General features: G+C 56.8%; 2 protein-coding genes and 1 long non-coding RNA gene across 4 annotated transcripts in view; 1 reads left to right on the top strand and 2 right to left on the bottom strand.

Moving 5' to 3' along the window:
- Positions 1-415: 415 nt before the first annotated feature.
- On the bottom strand, positions 416-8,995 carry APEH (acylaminoacyl-peptide hydrolase). Its single transcript, XM_027523086.1, has 22 exons — positions 8,889-8,995; positions 8,681-8,813; positions 8,092-8,218; positions 7,624-7,711; positions 7,449-7,524; positions 7,196-7,359; positions 6,892-7,029; positions 6,704-6,795; positions 6,581-6,621; positions 6,374-6,495; positions 5,865-5,925; positions 4,690-4,787; positions 4,184-4,235; positions 3,228-3,316; positions 2,655-2,793; positions 2,080-2,163; positions 1,912-1,992; positions 1,477-1,565; positions 1,176-1,366; positions 965-1,067; positions 766-872; positions 416-672 (listed from the first exon to the last, which is right to left on the bottom strand). The coding sequence occupies exons 1-22, from the start codon at positions 8,898-8,900 to the stop codon at positions 567-569; spliced, it is 2,193 nt and encodes a 730-aa protein (XP_027378887.1). The 5' UTR covers positions 8,901-8,995; the 3' UTR covers positions 416-566.
- Positions 8,996-11,217: 2,222 nt separating this feature from the next.
- The window catches only part of BSN (bassoon presynaptic cytomatrix protein), a 78,824-nt gene continuing 72,539 nt past the window's right edge, over positions 11,218-17,502 (bottom strand). For both annotated transcript variants that reach the window (XR_003507785.1, XM_027523073.1), the window contains one exon: positions 11,218-15,198. The gene's annotated coding sequence lies outside the window, so the exon portion shown is untranslated. The remainder of the gene's footprint in view (positions 15,199-17,502) is intronic.
- Positions 15,205-17,162, top strand: LOC113880649. The gene is made up of 2 exons (XR_003507786.1): positions 15,205-16,593; positions 16,999-17,162. It is a non-coding gene; the product is annotated as an uncharacterized LOC113880649 (long non-coding RNA).

Raw genomic sequence — 17,502 nt, 5'->3', positions numbered from 1 at the left:
TGTCTGTGCAGGGTGCTTCTTAGCCTCTGCTTCTGGGGAATGAATTGGCAACTCCGCAGCAGGGCCTGCGTGACTCAAGCCCAGTACATCTTAGGCGGGGTGATCTGCCCTAGGACTGCCTTAACCTGTGGGTGCTATGGAAGGGCAGGGCCTCACCAGTCCCCTAAATCAATGGCAGGGAGGACAAAGTGGTGTAGGGCAGTTTCTAACACAAGGGGCTGCAGCTGAGGGAGCTAGCCTGGTGGAGAACTACTTGGCCAGGACAGGTGATAACTGAGCCTCTCACTGTCCCCTACCTCTCACCCTGGAGGTAGATGCCAACCTGATGGCTACCATACCCAGGGGCCTATAGTCTCTGAACCCCAAGGGTGGGGCTGGGGTTAGCGGTGGCTTGGTACAAAGTACCAGCAGGAACCAGACTCTGTGTCTTCATTTATTATGAGTACGCAGCCCATGTTCCTCGGCTCACCCGTCCATTGAAGTCCAGAGACCAGGAAGCCTCTCGCTGCTCTGCCAGAGAGCCCAGTGTGGCATATGCCACCCAGCTCGTGCCGAGGGGCAGGGCTTCAGTGGCCCAAGTGCGTACACATCCAGATCACAGCATTCATGAAGCTGTCGGATTCCACCTCCACCTCCGAGAGTGAGTGGGTGCTCTTGGGATAGAGCAGGAGCCTGGGGGATTAAGCAGCAGTGTGTGAGGATCGAGGTGCTTTTGCTGCTCACCAGCCTACCAGCTGCGAGGGCTGTCTTGCTGCATGCACTCACCGAACAGGCACGTTCCGGGCCTTGAGGGCACGGTAATACTCCATGCCCTGCTTGAAGGGCACACGCCGGTCCTCCTGGCCAAGCATCAGTAACACTGGTGTCTTCACCTAAGTATGTGGGGAGCAGTGGTGAGCAGGGCCCAGGGCCCTGGACAGACTAGTGGTGCACTGCTGGTGGGGAGGCGAGGAGGGCTCCATACCTGAGGGGTGTACTTGATGGGTGACTTGTTCAGCATCTCAGACCACACGTTGGGGTCTGGCAGGCAATCGCTGCTGTAGAGGTAGCCAGCCTCCACCACACACCTACAAGACACCATGCTAATGCAGGTCCGGGAGCGCTGGGGCCCTTGGGAGCTCCATGAAGATATGGAGGGGAGGGGAGAAGGGCAGGGGGCCTGTGGGCACACCCACCAGTCAGGGATGTCCGTGGAGCCCATCATGGAGGCAATGTTGATCACAGGGTTCCGCACCACGCAGGCGCCGTAGGTCTCGGGATACTGACCAATCAGGTGGCAGGACAGGAAGCCGCCATGGGAACCACCCAACAGGGCCACTCGGCCTGCGTCAAAGTGTTCCTCCTGGAGCACCTGCTCGACTGCAAACTACAGGGTGGGGCAGATCATGCTGCAGCCAGTAGCCTGCCCAGCTGAATGGAGCCACACCCCCGCCGTCCCACCCTCCCAGCCTGTCCAGAAGCCCCAGTCCCTGCTACCTGGACATCCTTCACATCCTGGCTGCCCACATTGCCGGGGAGGGAGAGGATGCTGTCCTGGCCAAAGCCCGTGGAGCCACGATAGTTCACTGGAAGCCAAGGAGGGACCAGACAGGGTGGTCAAGTGACATTCCTGGAGCCCTGGATACCTTTTCACCTCTATGTGAAGTAGGCCTTGGGGCTAGCTGCATCAGATGCCAGGGGAAGGGGCCAAGAGGTTGGAGATGGCCCAGTGGTCACATGCCCTTTCATGGGAGTTCCAAGTTAGTCCATGGTGCCTGAGGCTGGGTCAGGGCAGTTTCTGATAGTGATTACCAGTTCAGGGCTGCAGAGAGGCCTGGAGATGAGGGCAGTACCCACAACACTTGCACCAACCAGGCCCACCCCATGACCACCCCACAGCCCCACCAGAGCTGCAGGGCCCTGCCCCCTCACCTAGTAGAGCTGCAAAGCCCATCTTGCAAAGCATGGCTGGGAGTAGCATCCAGGAAGTGACAAAGGATGAATGGGGTCCCCCTGCAGATAGGGAACAGACAGAGGGTGAAATAGCCAGCTAAGGAGGGGTGGAGAGGAAGGGCAGGGGCTGTTAGGTTAGTTGCCTACCGTGGGGCATGACCACCATGGGCACCTGGGTCTTATCTGGAGGGTTGCTGGGCTGGATAAGGATCGCTTCAAAGTCAAGACCAACTGCAGGGGAGAAGCAGTAGTCAGCAGACCCAGGGCTACTGCCTAGGGCTCTGCCAGCTAAAGCCTCTGCTGTAGCTGCAAGCCTGGGGCTGACCTCTGACACAGGAGGCTGGGCCAAGGTAGCCCACACTGTGATGCATGGACTCCAGGGGGCTCATTCATGCTCCTTCTACCCTGGTTGGGGAGTCCCGTTCTCTGCAGGGACAGCATTCTGGAGGAGGTATGGTCACAGAGGCCTCGCGTACGCCTGGTTTCTTTGGGCTCCACTATCCCACCACAGATGACACGGCCCGATGATGCCCAGAGCAGGTGCTTAGATGCCTGGACACTACTCCCCATGATCATCCACAAGAGGAGCAGAACAGCTCTTAAGAGACAATCTCAAAACCCTCCCCTCCAAAATGTGAGACAGGAAAACGGGAAAGGTGACCACCGATGCTGTGTGCTTGGGGAACCTGGAGAAGGTGTCCCTCTGCCCCTGCCCAGCTCACCATACTGCGCATGCTCTTGCTCTGGGGGTGGCTGTAGTACCCGGATGCTCCAGGAGATGTCAGGAATGGGCTCGGCCTCCTCTAGGGACACCCAAACCACCTCTTGCTCCATCCCCGCAGGAGGCAGGAACCCGACTTTCTGCCAAGGGAAAAGAGTGGGTCACAGGTGGCCTGGCTGCCTCCCAGCCTTCCTACCACTGTGAGCATGGACAGCCCTCGCTCTACTAGGCTGTCTGCCCACCTCCAGAGGGCACGGCGTGGACTCCTGTCGTAAGCTGGTATATACACGGGCACTCACCCAACCACACAGAGGTACCCCTCCCTCCTCAGCCTCTAGGCTATTTTACGCCAGAGGACTGAGCACTTTCCCAGGCACCCTGTTCTGTACGGAGCAAACTTCAGCTCAGCCATTCCTCCCCATGGTGCCAGATCTCGTGGACTATCCTGAGCTGAGTCTGCATCCTGGCTACTCATGAACTGACCAGCCAGTCAAGACTTGGGTCAGTTCCTTGACCTGGGAACTCCACCTGCACAGAATCCCTGCCTCCTGGTCTGTGGCCCACCAACACTCACCAGGCACGGAGGAAGGTTGGGCGTGGAGAACTGGGCCACCATGAGGTCCCGGTCAATTGTGAGCAGCTTCCAGCTTCCACCTGACCCCCCTGGAGAAGGCAGAGGCCACCACTACTTCCATACCCCCCGCCCCACAACTGCAGAGCCAGAACCCCCAGAGTGGCAGCTTTAAAGCCAGTTGCCCCTTCCTCCCTGAACAGCAAAGGGATGCCCACAGAGAGATGTCACAGCCAATGACAGCCAACTGCACACAGCTCCGGGAGAGCCTCCTTCTCAGCCCACCCATCCAGTGGCTGTGCCCTGGTACTGCCAGATATGGAGACACACCAGACCCCATGGTACATCCACCCACCCCTTGACGAATGCACTCTGCAGGGTGGCAGCTGGGCCCAGGAGGCTGGGGGCGGGGGTGCGGTGCTGATTCTAGGCAGTGGGGTCCAAGGAGAGTAAGATTCCTAAGCCAGGGACTGTACGATGAAACGCAGTTTGGGAATAACGCTTTGGTAGCTTTGTGGAGGGGTGAGTACAGCCTGGGCAGGTGGAGGACTCAAAAAACATTTTAGGGGCAGGATCATCAGGCCTGGGTAAAAGGAAGATGAAGGAGCCAACAGGTCTTCTCCTGAGCCCTAGAAAAGCAGAGGTGCCTCTGCCTGAGGTTTGAAGAGTGGGGAGGGTGATTCTGGCCGATCCTGGCCAGAGAGACTTGTGTGGGTTTGAGGAGCCATGTGGGGGCTGTGCTGAGCAGTGCCGGGACACGGGGCGGGGGGAGCAGGCAGAGGCGGGGAGGCAGTCTGTTGGCTGGCGGAGGGTCCTGCAGAGGTAGGGTCTTCAAAGCTGTCAGTTGAGGCTGCGGGACAGTCAGTGGTGCAGAGTGGACACGAGCGCTGCTGCAGCCCTGTGTGCTTGAGCTCCGGTCCCTCCCCCGGCCTGGCTGGCCCCTCCCTGGCCCTGCTCACCAGCCGTCAGAGGGGTCACAGTGCCCATCTGGGTGTCCACAGCAAACAGGTCCTAAAGCAGAGGGGAGGCCATGTGTGGCACCACATCCAAGGGCCCTTCGGGTCTTGCCCCCACCTCCTCTCTACCTTCCTGGGAACCCTGGGGCCAGGCCAGATCCGTGAGTGACTATGGCGACAGCTACTCCGAACAGTAGGTGTGGCCTGGGGACCTGGGTTCAAATCCCAGTTCCATCACAATGTGCTGAGTGACCCTGGGCAGGAGAGGGAATGCCTCTGAGCTCCTTCTAGCTACCCTGAGGACCCAATGATATCACACCCCAAAGGAGGCTGGCATACTGTGGTGTCCCTGCTCAACCCTGAGGAGAAACCACTGTCCCACCTCCATCAACTCCCCATATGGTGGTGTTCAGGGGTCCACTCCCATGGCACCCCTATGTCCCCTAGATGTCCCAGGCCCGCAGCTCCTGGGGACTGGTCAAGGGCTACCTCTCAATACAGCCCCTTACCTGCCGGCTGCGCTGAGCTGTGTCAAAAACCACTCTCTGGCTGTCAGCCGACCAGCATCCCAGAGGGAGCAGGCTGCAGTAGATCCCAGAGAAGTTCTCTGCAAAGGCAAAGAGCTGGGGGCCATGTCCAAGAGTGGAGGGGGTTGGGGGTGGGGAGCAGCAAGACTATAAGGAAGGCTGGGTTGCTGGGGAATTCACCTGGGGCCCCACACATGGGTACCCGAGGTGATGAGGAGCTGCCTGAAGTGTGGGCTGAAGGGCAGAGGCCTCTGAGGGCCCAGGAGAGGGGGAGATTTAGAGCTCCTGAGAGAAACAGTAGGCACTGGCATTCCTGTGAGCTGCTCTTATTGGGCCCCTCGTAGGAGCAGATGCTGTAACCAAGGTAACACCTGTCTGTCCGTTACCATACTTAGCTGACTGCCTGGCCCAGGAGCCTAAATAAATCCTACCCTCTAGTATCATCACTCATTCAACCCTCACTACAGTCTCACAAAGAGCAGGGACAACCACTTCCCCTTCACATAAAGGAATGGAAGCTCAGGGGGTCAGGATACTGCCCAGTAACACCCAGCTAATACGGGGCAGGGCCAGAATTCATACCAGCTACATCCCTCTAGCCCAAAGAGAGGAAAAGGAGAGCATCCCTTGTCCCTGTGTCCTGGAACGGACCAGGTGGCCCAAGAAGGCAGGAGACTCACCCCTCACATCCTTGGGATAGCCTGGGATCCCAAGCAGAGCTGTGAGCACCTGAGACTGTGACTGGAGCTTATCAGCCAAGAGCCACCCTCTCAGAGGGCTTGGACTGGACAAACGCTGGGGTGGGGGTTCACCCTTGGGGGTAGGACCTGCCAACCTAGTGTACTTTCCGAGAGCCCGTGAAGGAGCAGGGGCTTTAATCAGCCACTGGAAGGACAAGAAAGGTAGTCCTTTGGGCTGCAGCCTGAATGAAACCGTCTCAGCTCTGGTCCAAGTAACTTCCTTCTGTCAGAACCATGCCTGATGGTGATGGTCCCACCTGCTGCGGCAGCTGAACCTGGGGTGGTCTGGCAGAAGGGAAGACTTCAGAAGGAACTCAGGACAGAAGAGCTGAGGGGGCTGGCCCTGAGCAAGGGGAACAGATGGCTAGAGAACAGAGCTGCAGGCTCCGAGCAGCCGCCCCGCCATACACCCCTTACCTCCCAGTTGCCGAGGCACGACATCCACCACCACCACCGTGACCCTGGTATACCAGTCATACTGCAAGACAACAGGGTGGTTAGGCCCACCAGGGGACTGGCAGCGCCCTAAGGGCAGGAAGGGGAGGACCTGAGAGGAGCCCAATGTATCTCCTTTCTGGTGACCTGGACCAGAAGTCTGGAGAGGCCTCTGACTTTCACGAGGGGCCCAGAGCCCACTATCTCCCAGCCCCTTGCAGAGCCCAGCCGCGTGCAGATGAGAAGCATTCCTGTAGACAGAGAATGCTCTCCAAGTGGTGAGTCTTGACTGTACAGAGCCTCCGAGGATAGCACTCTCAGCCTCTAGGCCCTGCCTGGAGAGAAGGCCGGGTGGAGCTCACACCATCACTGCACCCAGGACACGAGGTCCACTGAGGGGCTCGTGGGGAGTCGAAACTGACTCTTCAGCTCTTATCCACCATCCCCTCCTCCTGTTGACCTCCCCCCACCCCTGCCTCCCCCCAGCTCACCAGGCACAACTGGCCACACTGCTGATGGGGGACCAGAGATGGGAACTGCAGGTAGACGATGCGACACTGGTCTGGGCTCAGCCGGGGAGAAGTGACAGCCAGAGAGTCATCCGAGAGGAGCTCTGGACCAGACAGAAATGTGAGCATCGTGCAGGCTGCCCGGGCCCAGTGTGTGTCAGTAAAGCACGGGCAGGTGCTAGCACGTACCGCAGTTCCCCCCAGTGAGGTCCACGTAGTACAGGGCTGACCTGGAACCACCAGAGAGACACTCAGCTTCAAGGCCAGTCTGAGCTGCAAGACGCCCTGCCCCATCCCTTCGACTGTCCTCACCTCCGATTGGTGCAGAAGCGGATGCCCAACCGGAAGGGCTCATGCCACCAGCCTGCAAACACCACACCTGTGTCTCCAGGGGCCCAGAAGGCCTGTAAACAAGACCACGGGGCAGGTGTGAACAAGGGGCAGTCACTCAGGCAGGGCCCCCAGACTCCAGGAGTGATGCAGGCCAAGTCAGCACTAACCTGGCCAGGGGACACACTCTCAGGGACCCCCTCAAGCACAGAGATGTTGCCACTCTCGATATCCAGCACACAGAGTACAGGACTGCCTTTGGAAACCATGTTTTCTCCCCAGTCTTCGTAAAACAAAAACTGGTCCCCCTGAGAACACAAGACACTCAATGCCCAGCCTGTCTTGTGGGAGCCTGCCCTGCCACCTGGAAGCCAGTGCCTCCCCAGTTCTGGTAGGCACGGTGTGGGCAGACAGCGTACTAAGCTCGAGGGCTGCCCAGGGGAGCCTTCACCAACTGGCCATGGTCATGAGCACCTTAATGGCCTGGTCTGGCTTCTTCGGCCTGGCCATCTCATCATCGCTGCCACTGATGTCCAAGGCTTTGGTCTGAAAGAAGGACTCAGCCTTGGGGCGCTTCTTCTCTGCCACGTATAGTAAGTGTGTCTCCGAGTGTGACCAGGACAGGCAGCCAAAGCAGTCTGGGTGTAAGGAAGGCCGATCAGGGGGAGCCCGGGGCTACAGCTGCCCCTCCTGGCCGCCCTGCCTGCTCACCAGCCGGCTGCCTCACCATCCTCGTAAACCGGCCCATGTTTCTCCAGCGCTGACAGGTTGAAGCTCTTGAGCTTCCGGTTCTTCTCCCAGACCTGAGGACATCTGGTAGTCAGGCTGCCTGTCCTCAAACAGAGTCTCATCGGTGGGACAGAGCCCCCAGCTGCCCACCACCTGGTCCTGTGCAGACTCACCTCCAAAAACTGCTTCTCCTCCCCAGTGCTTCCAGCCTTGCGCAGCACGGCTTTCATGGTGCCTGAAGGAGATTCTCTGCTTAGCAGCCTGAGGACGACACAGGATAGCGGGTCAGGACAACCTCCCACCCAGTGACAGCCCATCCGGTCCCCTTACTGGTCAACCTCTTACACAAGATTCTTCAGGCTCCAGCCCACACCCACCCTTGCAGCCCTCTAGTCCTTTCCCAGCAGCTGCCTGCCTCCGCTTCCTGGGGCAGGGCCTCCAGTCCCATCCCAAGTTTGGAGCAGGCCTCCAGCACTTATTTATGACCATGTCACTAGAGGCTGTCTGAGCTCCCAAGGAGCAGGAACCTGACTCCAGGCTTCCCTTCTGGGTCATACCCACACCATGGCCCATGGTAGGCATTCAGAAAAGGCCTGCAGATGGCTGGGGCCTTGCGCACGAGCTTCCTCCCTCAAACTTACTCCCCCCGGGTCTCCACACTGTTGCCCGCAGGCCCTGCAAACACCACTGAGTCCCCATCATGGAACACCAGGTACTGGCGGCAGAATCGGATGTTCTCCATGCGTTCCAAGTCCCTCTGGGTCCATTCTGCGAGGAGAGGCATGAGACTGCTCAACTTGACCAGTCCTGGCACGGGCTCCCCTCCCCAGCCCCCACCTCCCTCAATCTGTCTCCAGATATTCTGGGGGCAGGATGGGTAACACCCAAACCCAGCTCAAGTCTAGGGCTCCAGAGCCTAAGCTGACAACATCTCAGGAGAGAAACCATTACTGCTCCTAGCATCCACCCTGGAACCTTGAGGGTGGGTGTGGGATAGGACGATGGGGGCAACCCTTACAAGGCCCACGCTCTGCACTCATGGGCACCAGCTCATAATACTCCAGGTAGCCCCACCCCCACCCCATACACCTGTGTGCACGGGCCTCTTGGGGAGGCACCCTTTCACACCCACTTTTCAAGAACGGCCTTCTTCCACACACCCGTGTGCACCGTCAGGCAGCGAGCCCTCCACGTCCCCCTCCTCTCCCCGAATCCCCTCCAAACACACACCAGTGTGCACCGTCCTGTAGCGACCCCCGTACTGCGTGGTGACCTCCGGGCCCAGGCAGGCGGCGCTCAGCGCGGGCTGGCGGCTAAGGCCCCGGTACAGCGCCGCCGCCTCTTCGGGCTCGCTCAGCAGCACCTGCGCAGGGGACACAGCAGGGTCAGGCCCGGCCCGGGCTTCAAAGACCACGGGAACCGCGGGCCGATCCCTCACCTGCCGCTCCATGGTGGCTCTGGGCCGCCAGGGCGAGGCGGGGCCTGCTGGCGCCCGGAAGTGAGGCTCCGGGGGCGGAGCCCGGAGAGGCCCAGCCCGCCTCCGCCACGGGCTTGCAGTGAAGTGAGAGGGGCGGGATTTTCGACGAATGGGCGAGGACGGTTAGCCAGTGGGGGCGGGACCTCGATGGTAAAGAGGCGGGGCCTGTAAGGAACAAGTAGGGGCTGCGGTCGCTGGAGTCCCGCTGGGGAAGAGCAGGGATCTCCCGGGAAGAAAGCAGCTTCTCGGGGCGGGTTAGGCTGATGAGAGGCGAGCTCTGTGGGCCAAGTCCTCGCCTATTACTGGGAAGGGACGGAATAAAGGCGCTGGTGTTTAGGGAGGGGCGAAGTGTGCGAGTAACTACAGGGCCCACGAGAAGAGGGGTTGAGGCCACACCATAGACTGAGGACTCTTCGAAGACGCGGGAGTCGGGGGCGGAGTGGGAGGTTCTGAGCCCAGCGAGGGTAAAGTCGAGTCCCCCGAGAGGTGAGGGGCAGAGCATAAGAGGCAGGATGCAAGCCAAAGTCAGCCCCAGCTGGGGTCTCCCGCAGCCCGGAGGCTGGCTGTCGGGTCCTCCTGGTCTATTGCTAGGCTTGCATTCACCAGACGCTGCTCTGCAGGGGGTTCTCTGGCCGAAGAGAAGGGCGGAGGTGTGCTCCTGGTAGAATGCAGAGCTCTGGCCTTATGGCAAAGAAGGGCGGGTACAAAGTTCACACAGGGTGTTGCCAGGTCTTATCGGACACCAAGCCTGCCCCAGAAGCTATCTGCCCCTCCAGCCCTCCCCCACCCTGCTCCGTGGCATGTGGATGAGCGCATGAGCCTCTGTCTGCCTTCCCAGGCCTCAGCCCAAGTTCTTGGGTGCAGAGGGCCTGGTGGGTACAGGCTCCACCCAGAAACAGAGTCCTTCCTGTGGAATGAGAAACCTGGGCAGAAAGGCTCCCTCAGGACACTGGCACTGGACAGGGCAGGTTACCATGGCAGGAGAGGCTGGCCAGTTGTCAAGCCAGAAGCAATGGATGTCTCCTGAGCTTGGCTGGAGCCAAGGACCCTGGCTCCCTCAAGACCCTGGGTCCCTGTGCCCTGCCTTGCCTGTGACTCACATCCCACTTGACTGGCCTGCAGCTTCCCCTTCCGCATCAGACTAGTCGGGTAAAAACAGTTTCCATTTTCTGCTGCTGCTGCTGCTGCTGCTGCTGAGTCGCTTCAGTTGTGTCCAACTCTGCGTGACCCCATGCATCCGTACGTGCAGGCCTGTTAAGGCCAGAACTGGGAGCAGAAAGAGTGGCCCCAGCCACCCATCTGAGTGGAAAGTTGGAAATGAGGATGTTCGCTACAGCATTGTTTACAACAGGAAAACTGGGAACATAGCACCTGTCTTTGAGGGCACTTTCAGCAGCCTGGCTGTAAACTCATGGTGCAGCTCTCTGGAGGCTGGGCACTGGAGGATGAACATCTAGGTATCTGGAATGAACGTGTAGAAATAAACAGAAGGCTAGAAAACAGGAACTTCTGTATCTTCTGGCTCTGTTTAAAATGAAAAACACAGGAAGGAAAAACATGCATCAAGGAAAGACATGCATCAAGATACTAACTTTGAGGAAGGCCAGAGGTGAGGCTGACACTCTTTTCACGTATCTGTGTTTTTATTTTTTTTTATTTTTTACGTATCTGTGTTTTTAAACATTTCTAGAAACTCAGGGTTACTTTGATAAGAAGGCTTTCCTAGTCTGGGGAAGGACTAGAATCTAGTAACCCCCAAGAGTTTGGGTGTTGGAGTGGACACAGCCAAGGCAGACAGGTGTAGGGCTTGTTGGTGGCACCAGGGGGCAGCACCTGCTCACTTGCGTCCCCAGGAATCAGGCCCCAGAAAAGTGTGCACCCCAGACACTCGCAGACTGTGGAGGTACCCTCAACAGTCTGCCCTTGAGGGGGGGTAGGTGGGAGGGGGATATATGTATACTTATAGCTGATTCACCTTGTTGTATAGCAGAAACTAACACAACACTATAAAGTAATTAAACCCCAATTTAAAAAACTTAAAAAAATTAACAAGTCTGCCCAGTGAACTAACTGCTCTCTCCAGGTTCAAGCATTAAACTTTGCCTTTGTGGAGGGACCCACTGTCTTTGGCCAGATTGCTGTGAGCTCTGCCCTGGCCTTGCCGGTACTTGCGCAACTTTGCCTTCTCATTCTTTCCCTTTAACCGTGAAAACACGGGGCTGTCACAGTTGGGGGATTTGTTCCTCTGCCTGCGCCTGCCCATTTCAGAAACCATCCCAGAGACAGTCTGTAGGTTGTTTATATCAAGTCCTTTTATTCTGATACCACAGAATTACCTTGTCACAATACAGGGGGAGGGACACTGAAGTACCACGAGTTCTCACAGAGCACAGAGGACGGCACACAGTTCACAAGGTCACGTGAAGGACTCGGTCATTGCACTTACAACTGTAAACTTGTTTGTTTGACTTTGTACAGCACTCTTCCCCCCTCAAAGAAAGAAGGAGAGAAGGAAAGAAGGGAAGAGAGGAAAGAAGGGAGGCAGGGAAGGAGTGTGTGGGGGGACCCAAAACAAGACATAGAAGCTAGCAGAGGAAAGGCGTGGGGCGGCCACCACTCTCCAGGGCGCTGCTCTGAGAGAGGACGGGCTTATTGGGTCCCAGAGGCCGAGTGAGGCAGACACACACACACATATGCTCACACGCTTGTTCACATGCGCACACACACAATAACCTCACGACTCCCATGGCTCTCCCGCGCCCCCCAGTGCACATGGCACCAGGGCTGCTGGTACCCAGGGAGACAGAGGTGATGTCTCTGAGGTGCTTCAGTTGGTCAGGCCTGTCCCTTTGACGCTGTCGGAGTCCATGACGACAAGTATTTACAGAGTGCGGGGAAGGGGCACGAGGGCAAGGGAGGGGCCAACAGGCCAGGGCCTTGTTGCCATGGCAAAGGATCGGCCTGGAAAACTCCCCACAGGCTCCAGAAGACAGGACATAGTTGCTGCCACTGCTGCCTCTCACCATGGGCCCTGAGACCACAGTCTCTTCCCAAGGACTAAGCGATGGTGGGGCAGGGGTTGTCGCTGTGAATGCATTGGGCCCTGAAGTAGACAGAGGAGGCAGTGCCCTTACTCATGACACTGGGGCAGGGGAGGGTATAGAGAAGGCCTGGACTGCTTCCCAGAGACATCCCCTTGCCTGTGTGGAGATGTGCTTGGTGCTCCCCAGCACCCAAGGCATCGAACACTCGTCCCTCAGCCTCTGGTCCCTGGAGTCACAGCTGTATCTACATGAGGGCCAGCACACCTGTGGCCCAGAGGCCTGCTCCAGCCACCTTCACAAGGGGGTGATGGTACAGATGTGTCCTGTGGATATGTTGGGGGGGGTAGGGAGTGGCAGATGTCAGAAATGTCCAACTCAGAGAGCTTGACCAGAAAGATTTGCTGAAAAGTCAATGTGTGAGAGCCTGAAACTAGCCTTGATGGGGGCTGGCCTGCTGTCATCTCCTTGCCTGTTCCCCGCTTCTGGACCCGTCCCTTGGCCTTCTTCGGGGAGGCTCACTGCATTAGTCCCTCACATACGTATCCAGCCACTAGGCACAGCTCACAAAAACCTGGCCCTGGGTGATCAGAGGGGCCAGATGATGGCCTCCCTCAGCCCTTGCACAGATGGGCTCACATAGCCCAGGCCTGCTCTCTGCAATGAGGCAGGTGTCCCGTTGGATGGGTGAAGCCCAAATCCAGAAGGGCAGGGCCTAGGCCCAACAAAGCGGGTAATAGCCTCCTATCTCATCCACAGCTGCCAGAGGTGGGCCAGGATCCCTCTCTGAAAGGGCTTGTAGACCTTTTTGGAAAGGAGAAATGCGGACCCCTGAGAAATGCATGGAGCAAACTCTGGAGGAAGGCCAGGCCTGGAGGGGTCAGGTGCCTGCTGCACGCTTGGCTCAGTCATGAGCAGTGGGACGCTGAGGCTCCAGAGATGGGGGCTGGTGGGGTGTTTAGATCCTGGGGACAGACGCAGAGAGTGTCACCACAGAACCTTCTGGAAGTCTTGTTATTGAGATTCTTCCCAAAAAACTCCGCTTGAAGCCACTGTCTATAGGAACACCCACTCTGATGCAAAGTGACTCTGTCAGCTGTCCGTGCCACAAATGCAAAGGTCCAGCCCTTCCTGAGCATCCTCTGGCCTCCAGTCCCGGCCTAGATCTCCTGGCTCACAGACCTTGGAGCTTACAAGCCAGAGGAGGGGCACAGATCAGGCATGGTCAGGAGCTGGGGTCCTAGGACACAGGCAGGCCCCACTCTTGGCTTCTGTCTCTGGCTGCAGAGGCAGCCCAGCTCTGCCCTCAAACACTGCCCCACTGGGAAGGGGCAGCCAGATGTCTCTGGCTCAGGGCCAGGGTAAGGGCGGGGGGCAACTTACAGATGGAAATCCCACAGCCAACCTTCCAAATGTTCACGTGCACACATCCTGTGTGGGCTCCCACCGTGTGTCTCCCCGGAGACGTCTTGGTCAGAGAAACACGCAGGGTGTGTGGGGCCTTGTACTGCCGGGCCGGCGGCCTGGCATGCTTGGGCAGCAATTCCGGCTGTCCTTACTAGCTCGTGCAGAAGTCAGCTAGAAGCACTCCTGAAGGAGGGGGTCTGAGACAAAAAGAACTCCAAGCAAGAGGGTCGAGCATTTAAAATGGATGAGATCGTGCAAAGAGGCTGCGAGCTGTGCATGCTCCGCTGTGGGACCGGCGGTGACTTGCTTGGCAGCAGCGAGTCCTGCCACAGGTCGAACATGCCACAGACTGAGAACTTCACACACACGGTGGGAGTGGGGGAGGGGGAGGGGAGTGAGGGGTCGGATATGAGCTGATCTATCCAGTTTCTCAACTGCATCTTCGCAATTAACTCCTTATACGTAACATGGAATTTAATAAATATTAACAGTTGTCTTTGAGGGTTTATATTTCATTGCATAGAACGTTAGAGATGAGACTTGCGGCTGTGCCCAAGATGAAGGGAGGCCCCAGACGGAAGGGCCTCAGGGAGGAGCCCCGCCCAGTCCACTGGGGTGGATTGGACGGCGCCACCCACCCCAGCACAGGACTCTGGGCCCTTCCCTCGCTCGGCTGGCAGAAGCCCTGGCCCCTCTGCTTTGAGCACGTCCACTGGTGATGGCTTAAGAAGGACTGGAGTTCCACGGTAAACAGAGGCGGGCTGAGGGGCCTCCCTAGACCCTGCCCTGGGCTTGTGCTCTTGGTGGCCTGCTGCCCACTATTGCTTCTTAGTCAACATTCTCCCTGTGCTGAGCAGGGGCAGAGCAAAGAGGAAACCAAACCATCAGTCACAAGGTGGTGGTGGAGGGGAGAGGCAAGGAGGTGAGCCGAGAGAGGGAAGAGAGAAAGGAGGGGTGGGAGGAGAAACGAAAGAACAATGTTTATGAGGTATACACTTAAATCAAACTGAAATGATTAAGGCTGTTCTCGAAATCAAAAGAAATCCCCAGGTGTACGAACGAGGAGCCGGCTGGTCGAGACAATGGAGGGGCCGCTGGGATGCTCATGATGATTGGGGGGAATGGCTTTGAAGATAGCGGCGGGCGTGGTAGCACGCGGCCACCCAAAGGCTGGGAGAAGCCTCAGCCGGCGCCCACGCTGCTTTTCGGTGCTATGGCCTCTGATTTCAGCGATGAGACAGTGTTAGGTCCTAACGTTTGTAAAGTTCTCCCAATCCCACGCTAGCCACGTGGACACCTGCTCCGGTGTCACCCAGAGGGCAAGATGAGGTGGGGCAGGGCCCTGTGGCCACGGAAGGATCTGGGCCAGCTGGAATGTGAAGGAAACGGAGCCTGGGGCCCCCAGCCCTCGGTCAAAGCCCCTCTCCAAGGCTGTGGAAAAACTTCTGGCATGGTAGAGGGAGGGCAGCATCCGTCAAAAACAGGCAGCGTGCGCCCCAACTCTGTGTATAACGCATTGGAGGCTGGGCCGGCCGGGCCGCGGAGGGCAGCTATGGGAAGAGCAGCAAGACTGCCGTGTGGCAAGGTCTCCAGAGGGCGTTCCTCCCTCCCACCAATGGCTGCGCCTTGACGGTGGCGCCCGGAGGAGAGCAGGGTCTCTGGGAAGACAGTCACGGGTACCCGGGTCCAGTGGTCCCACGTGACCAGCACAGGCTTCACCCCGGCAGCTGCTGTTAGAAAACATCCTGTCCTCAACTGAGGCCCGACAGCCACGTCCCACCTCGTGTGAGTCTTTGGGCCGAAGGTTTGTCAGATTGCAGATGCTTGGAGGAGAAAAGGAGGAAGGAGAGAAGGAAAAAGGAAAGAGAAAATTTTGGTCAAGCACCGTGGACAGCTGCCTCTCGCCCGCCCTCCTTCCAGCTGTCAGCCACAGGCTGATGGCCCGGCTCCTCCACACCCACGGGATCCCAGCCCCACTGAGGTGGAGGAGATGGGTGCTGGGGCAGGTTTGAGGTCATAAAGAGAAGGTCAGGAAGAAAGAAGAATCATGTTGGCCACGAAGGGACATTTCTTTAACACAAGTTGCTTCATATATATCTACTATACATAATCTCCAGTCTGTGTGAATTTATCTGTATTGAGAGAGTCTGTGTTGTGCTATTTTGTTACTATAAAGTTAAATCGGCCATTTCTGAGACAGCTTTGGTTTCCAAAAAAAAAAAAAAAAGAATGGTGCCCTTTGACTGATTAATACTAGCAAATAAGCAACAAAATGTGGCTCTGAAAACAATAATACTGAAAAATAATACTGATTTGATGTACAGTCTATGGCACCTCATTAGAATCCTTAACAACATGGTACTTAGAGCCATGATGTGCTTTAAAGGATACACAGTTGTGGTTTTGCTTGGCACATTCATCTCTGTCAGATTCCTCCCTCACCACATCTTAAAATCTATTACATTAAAAATATTACTCAAACAAAAATGACTCTGTATGCATGTTCTCATCTATAATGGCAATTTTAAATACAAGGTGCACCTGTGTTATTTGTAAACCTTGAAACAAATAAACTTATTTTTAAAAATTTTTTTAAAAAAAGAATGAGGGAGATGGGGTTTTGTTTAAAATGACGAGCCTCTCCCAGCCCACTTCTGAAATCTCCACAAAAGGCACCAGGAGATGGACACTCACAGCAGCGCTGACCGCTTGGCCCCATCAGCTGGATGCCAGACCTTGAGGGAGACTCCTTGAAGTCCACAGTCAGTGGCTTCAGTGGCCCATGCACGTCACGGGGCAGAACGTGGGACGAAGCCACGCCAGTGGCTCCTTTTGCTCCCCAGTGACACAGCCCTGGCCCTACACCCGAGGCAGATCCTGCCATGGGCCTGGTCCCGAGCTGCCCCTACCTCCCCTTCCTTCAACACAAATTGCCATTTCACCTCTGTTCCAGGGCAACTCAGAGAAAACATGTGGTGGAGCAGGAAGGCAACAGGGAGTCCGCTGCCCTGGGGCTGAAGGCGGGATGAACACTGGAGTGCTGCGCTGTGACTAGTCTCCTTGGAACAAATTCTGGGCTCTCCACTTTGGCCTGCAAAGCCCAGCCCAGCTGGCTCCTCCGACTACACCCTTGGACACTCTCCCCTCCTCTATGGCTCCAACTGTACCGGCCTTCTGTCTGTCCCTGAAGTCTGTCTGTCTCATTGGAGGCTCTGCAGGTGCCGTTCCCTCACCTGGGCACATTCCACAGCAGCCTCTTCTCCCTGCTTGAGCCTTACCTGTTACTAACCACCTTCTCTAGAGTAGACCCCTCTGAGCCATAACTGCCTTTAGAACACTTAAAACCTTCAGAAATTCCTTTTTTTTTTTTAAGACTTTTTTTATAGATTCATATGCTTCTCATTTTAAAAAATATTTTCTTTTTACTTAAGGACTCAATTTCATTTTATTTAACATTTTGGCCATGCTCTGTGGTATGTGGGATCTTAGTTCCTTGACCAGGGATCGAACATGCACCCCCTGCATTGGAAGTGCAGAATCTTAACCACTGGACCTCCAGGGATACCCCAGAAATTACCTTCTCATTTTTTTTTAACTTATTTCTTCTCTGCTCCTCTTAACAGGCTGCCAGCTTCAGAGGGCAGGGACCCAGTCCTGTTCTCTGCTGGATCCTCAGCACTCTTCAGAACAGGGCCCAGCACCTACTTGTACCTGACAAACACTTACTGAATAAATGAATAAATGGATGGGAACTGGACCTTTCCAGTCTCCCCACTGGTCCTCCAGAGACAGGTGACCTTTCGATCTCACTCCTTCCTACAAGCAGGCCAGGCCCGGGCAAAGGCCCTGGCTGGTCCCAGGGCTCCCTTGTGATTTGACTGTTGAGCACCTGGCCCTGCCACCCACATGACTGCCCACCATGAGAAGCACCCATACCTCTGTACTCTTAGCAGCAGAAGTGGCAAAGGAGGGGTAGGAAGAGGACCCTAAGGCTATGGAATTCGAGGAGGTAGTCCCTGGTTTCGCACAGAGCAACGCAGACAGCCAACCTACCCTACCCACCATCCTGCAGGAGGTACCACTTCCTCTTGCCTGCCCAGAGGCAAGGCCAGGGCCAGAGAAGGCTC

Source organism: Bos indicus x Bos taurus, chromosome 22 (genome assembly GCF_003369695.1).
Source record: "Bos indicus x Bos taurus breed Angus x Brahman F1 hybrid chromosome 22, Bos_hybrid_MaternalHap_v2.0, whole genome shotgun sequence".
Lineage (NCBI taxonomy): Eukaryota > Metazoa > Chordata > Mammalia > Artiodactyla > Bovidae > Bos > Bos indicus x Bos taurus.
This window is presented reverse-complemented; position numbering and strand designations above follow the sequence as displayed.

Bases quoted from the DNA above. Each gene is read 5' to 3' on its own strand.
- APEH (XM_027523086.1), bottom strand. The intron at 7,712-8,091 runs GTAAGTTTGAGG...TGTCGTCCTCAG, and splicing joins AGTGTGGAGACCCGGGGGGA to GCTGCTAAGCAGAGAATCTC. The intron at 2,794-3,227 runs GTGAGTGTTGGT...TTCCCTTGGCAG, and splicing joins CCAACCTTCCTCCGTGCCTG to AAAGTCGGGTTCCTGCCTCC.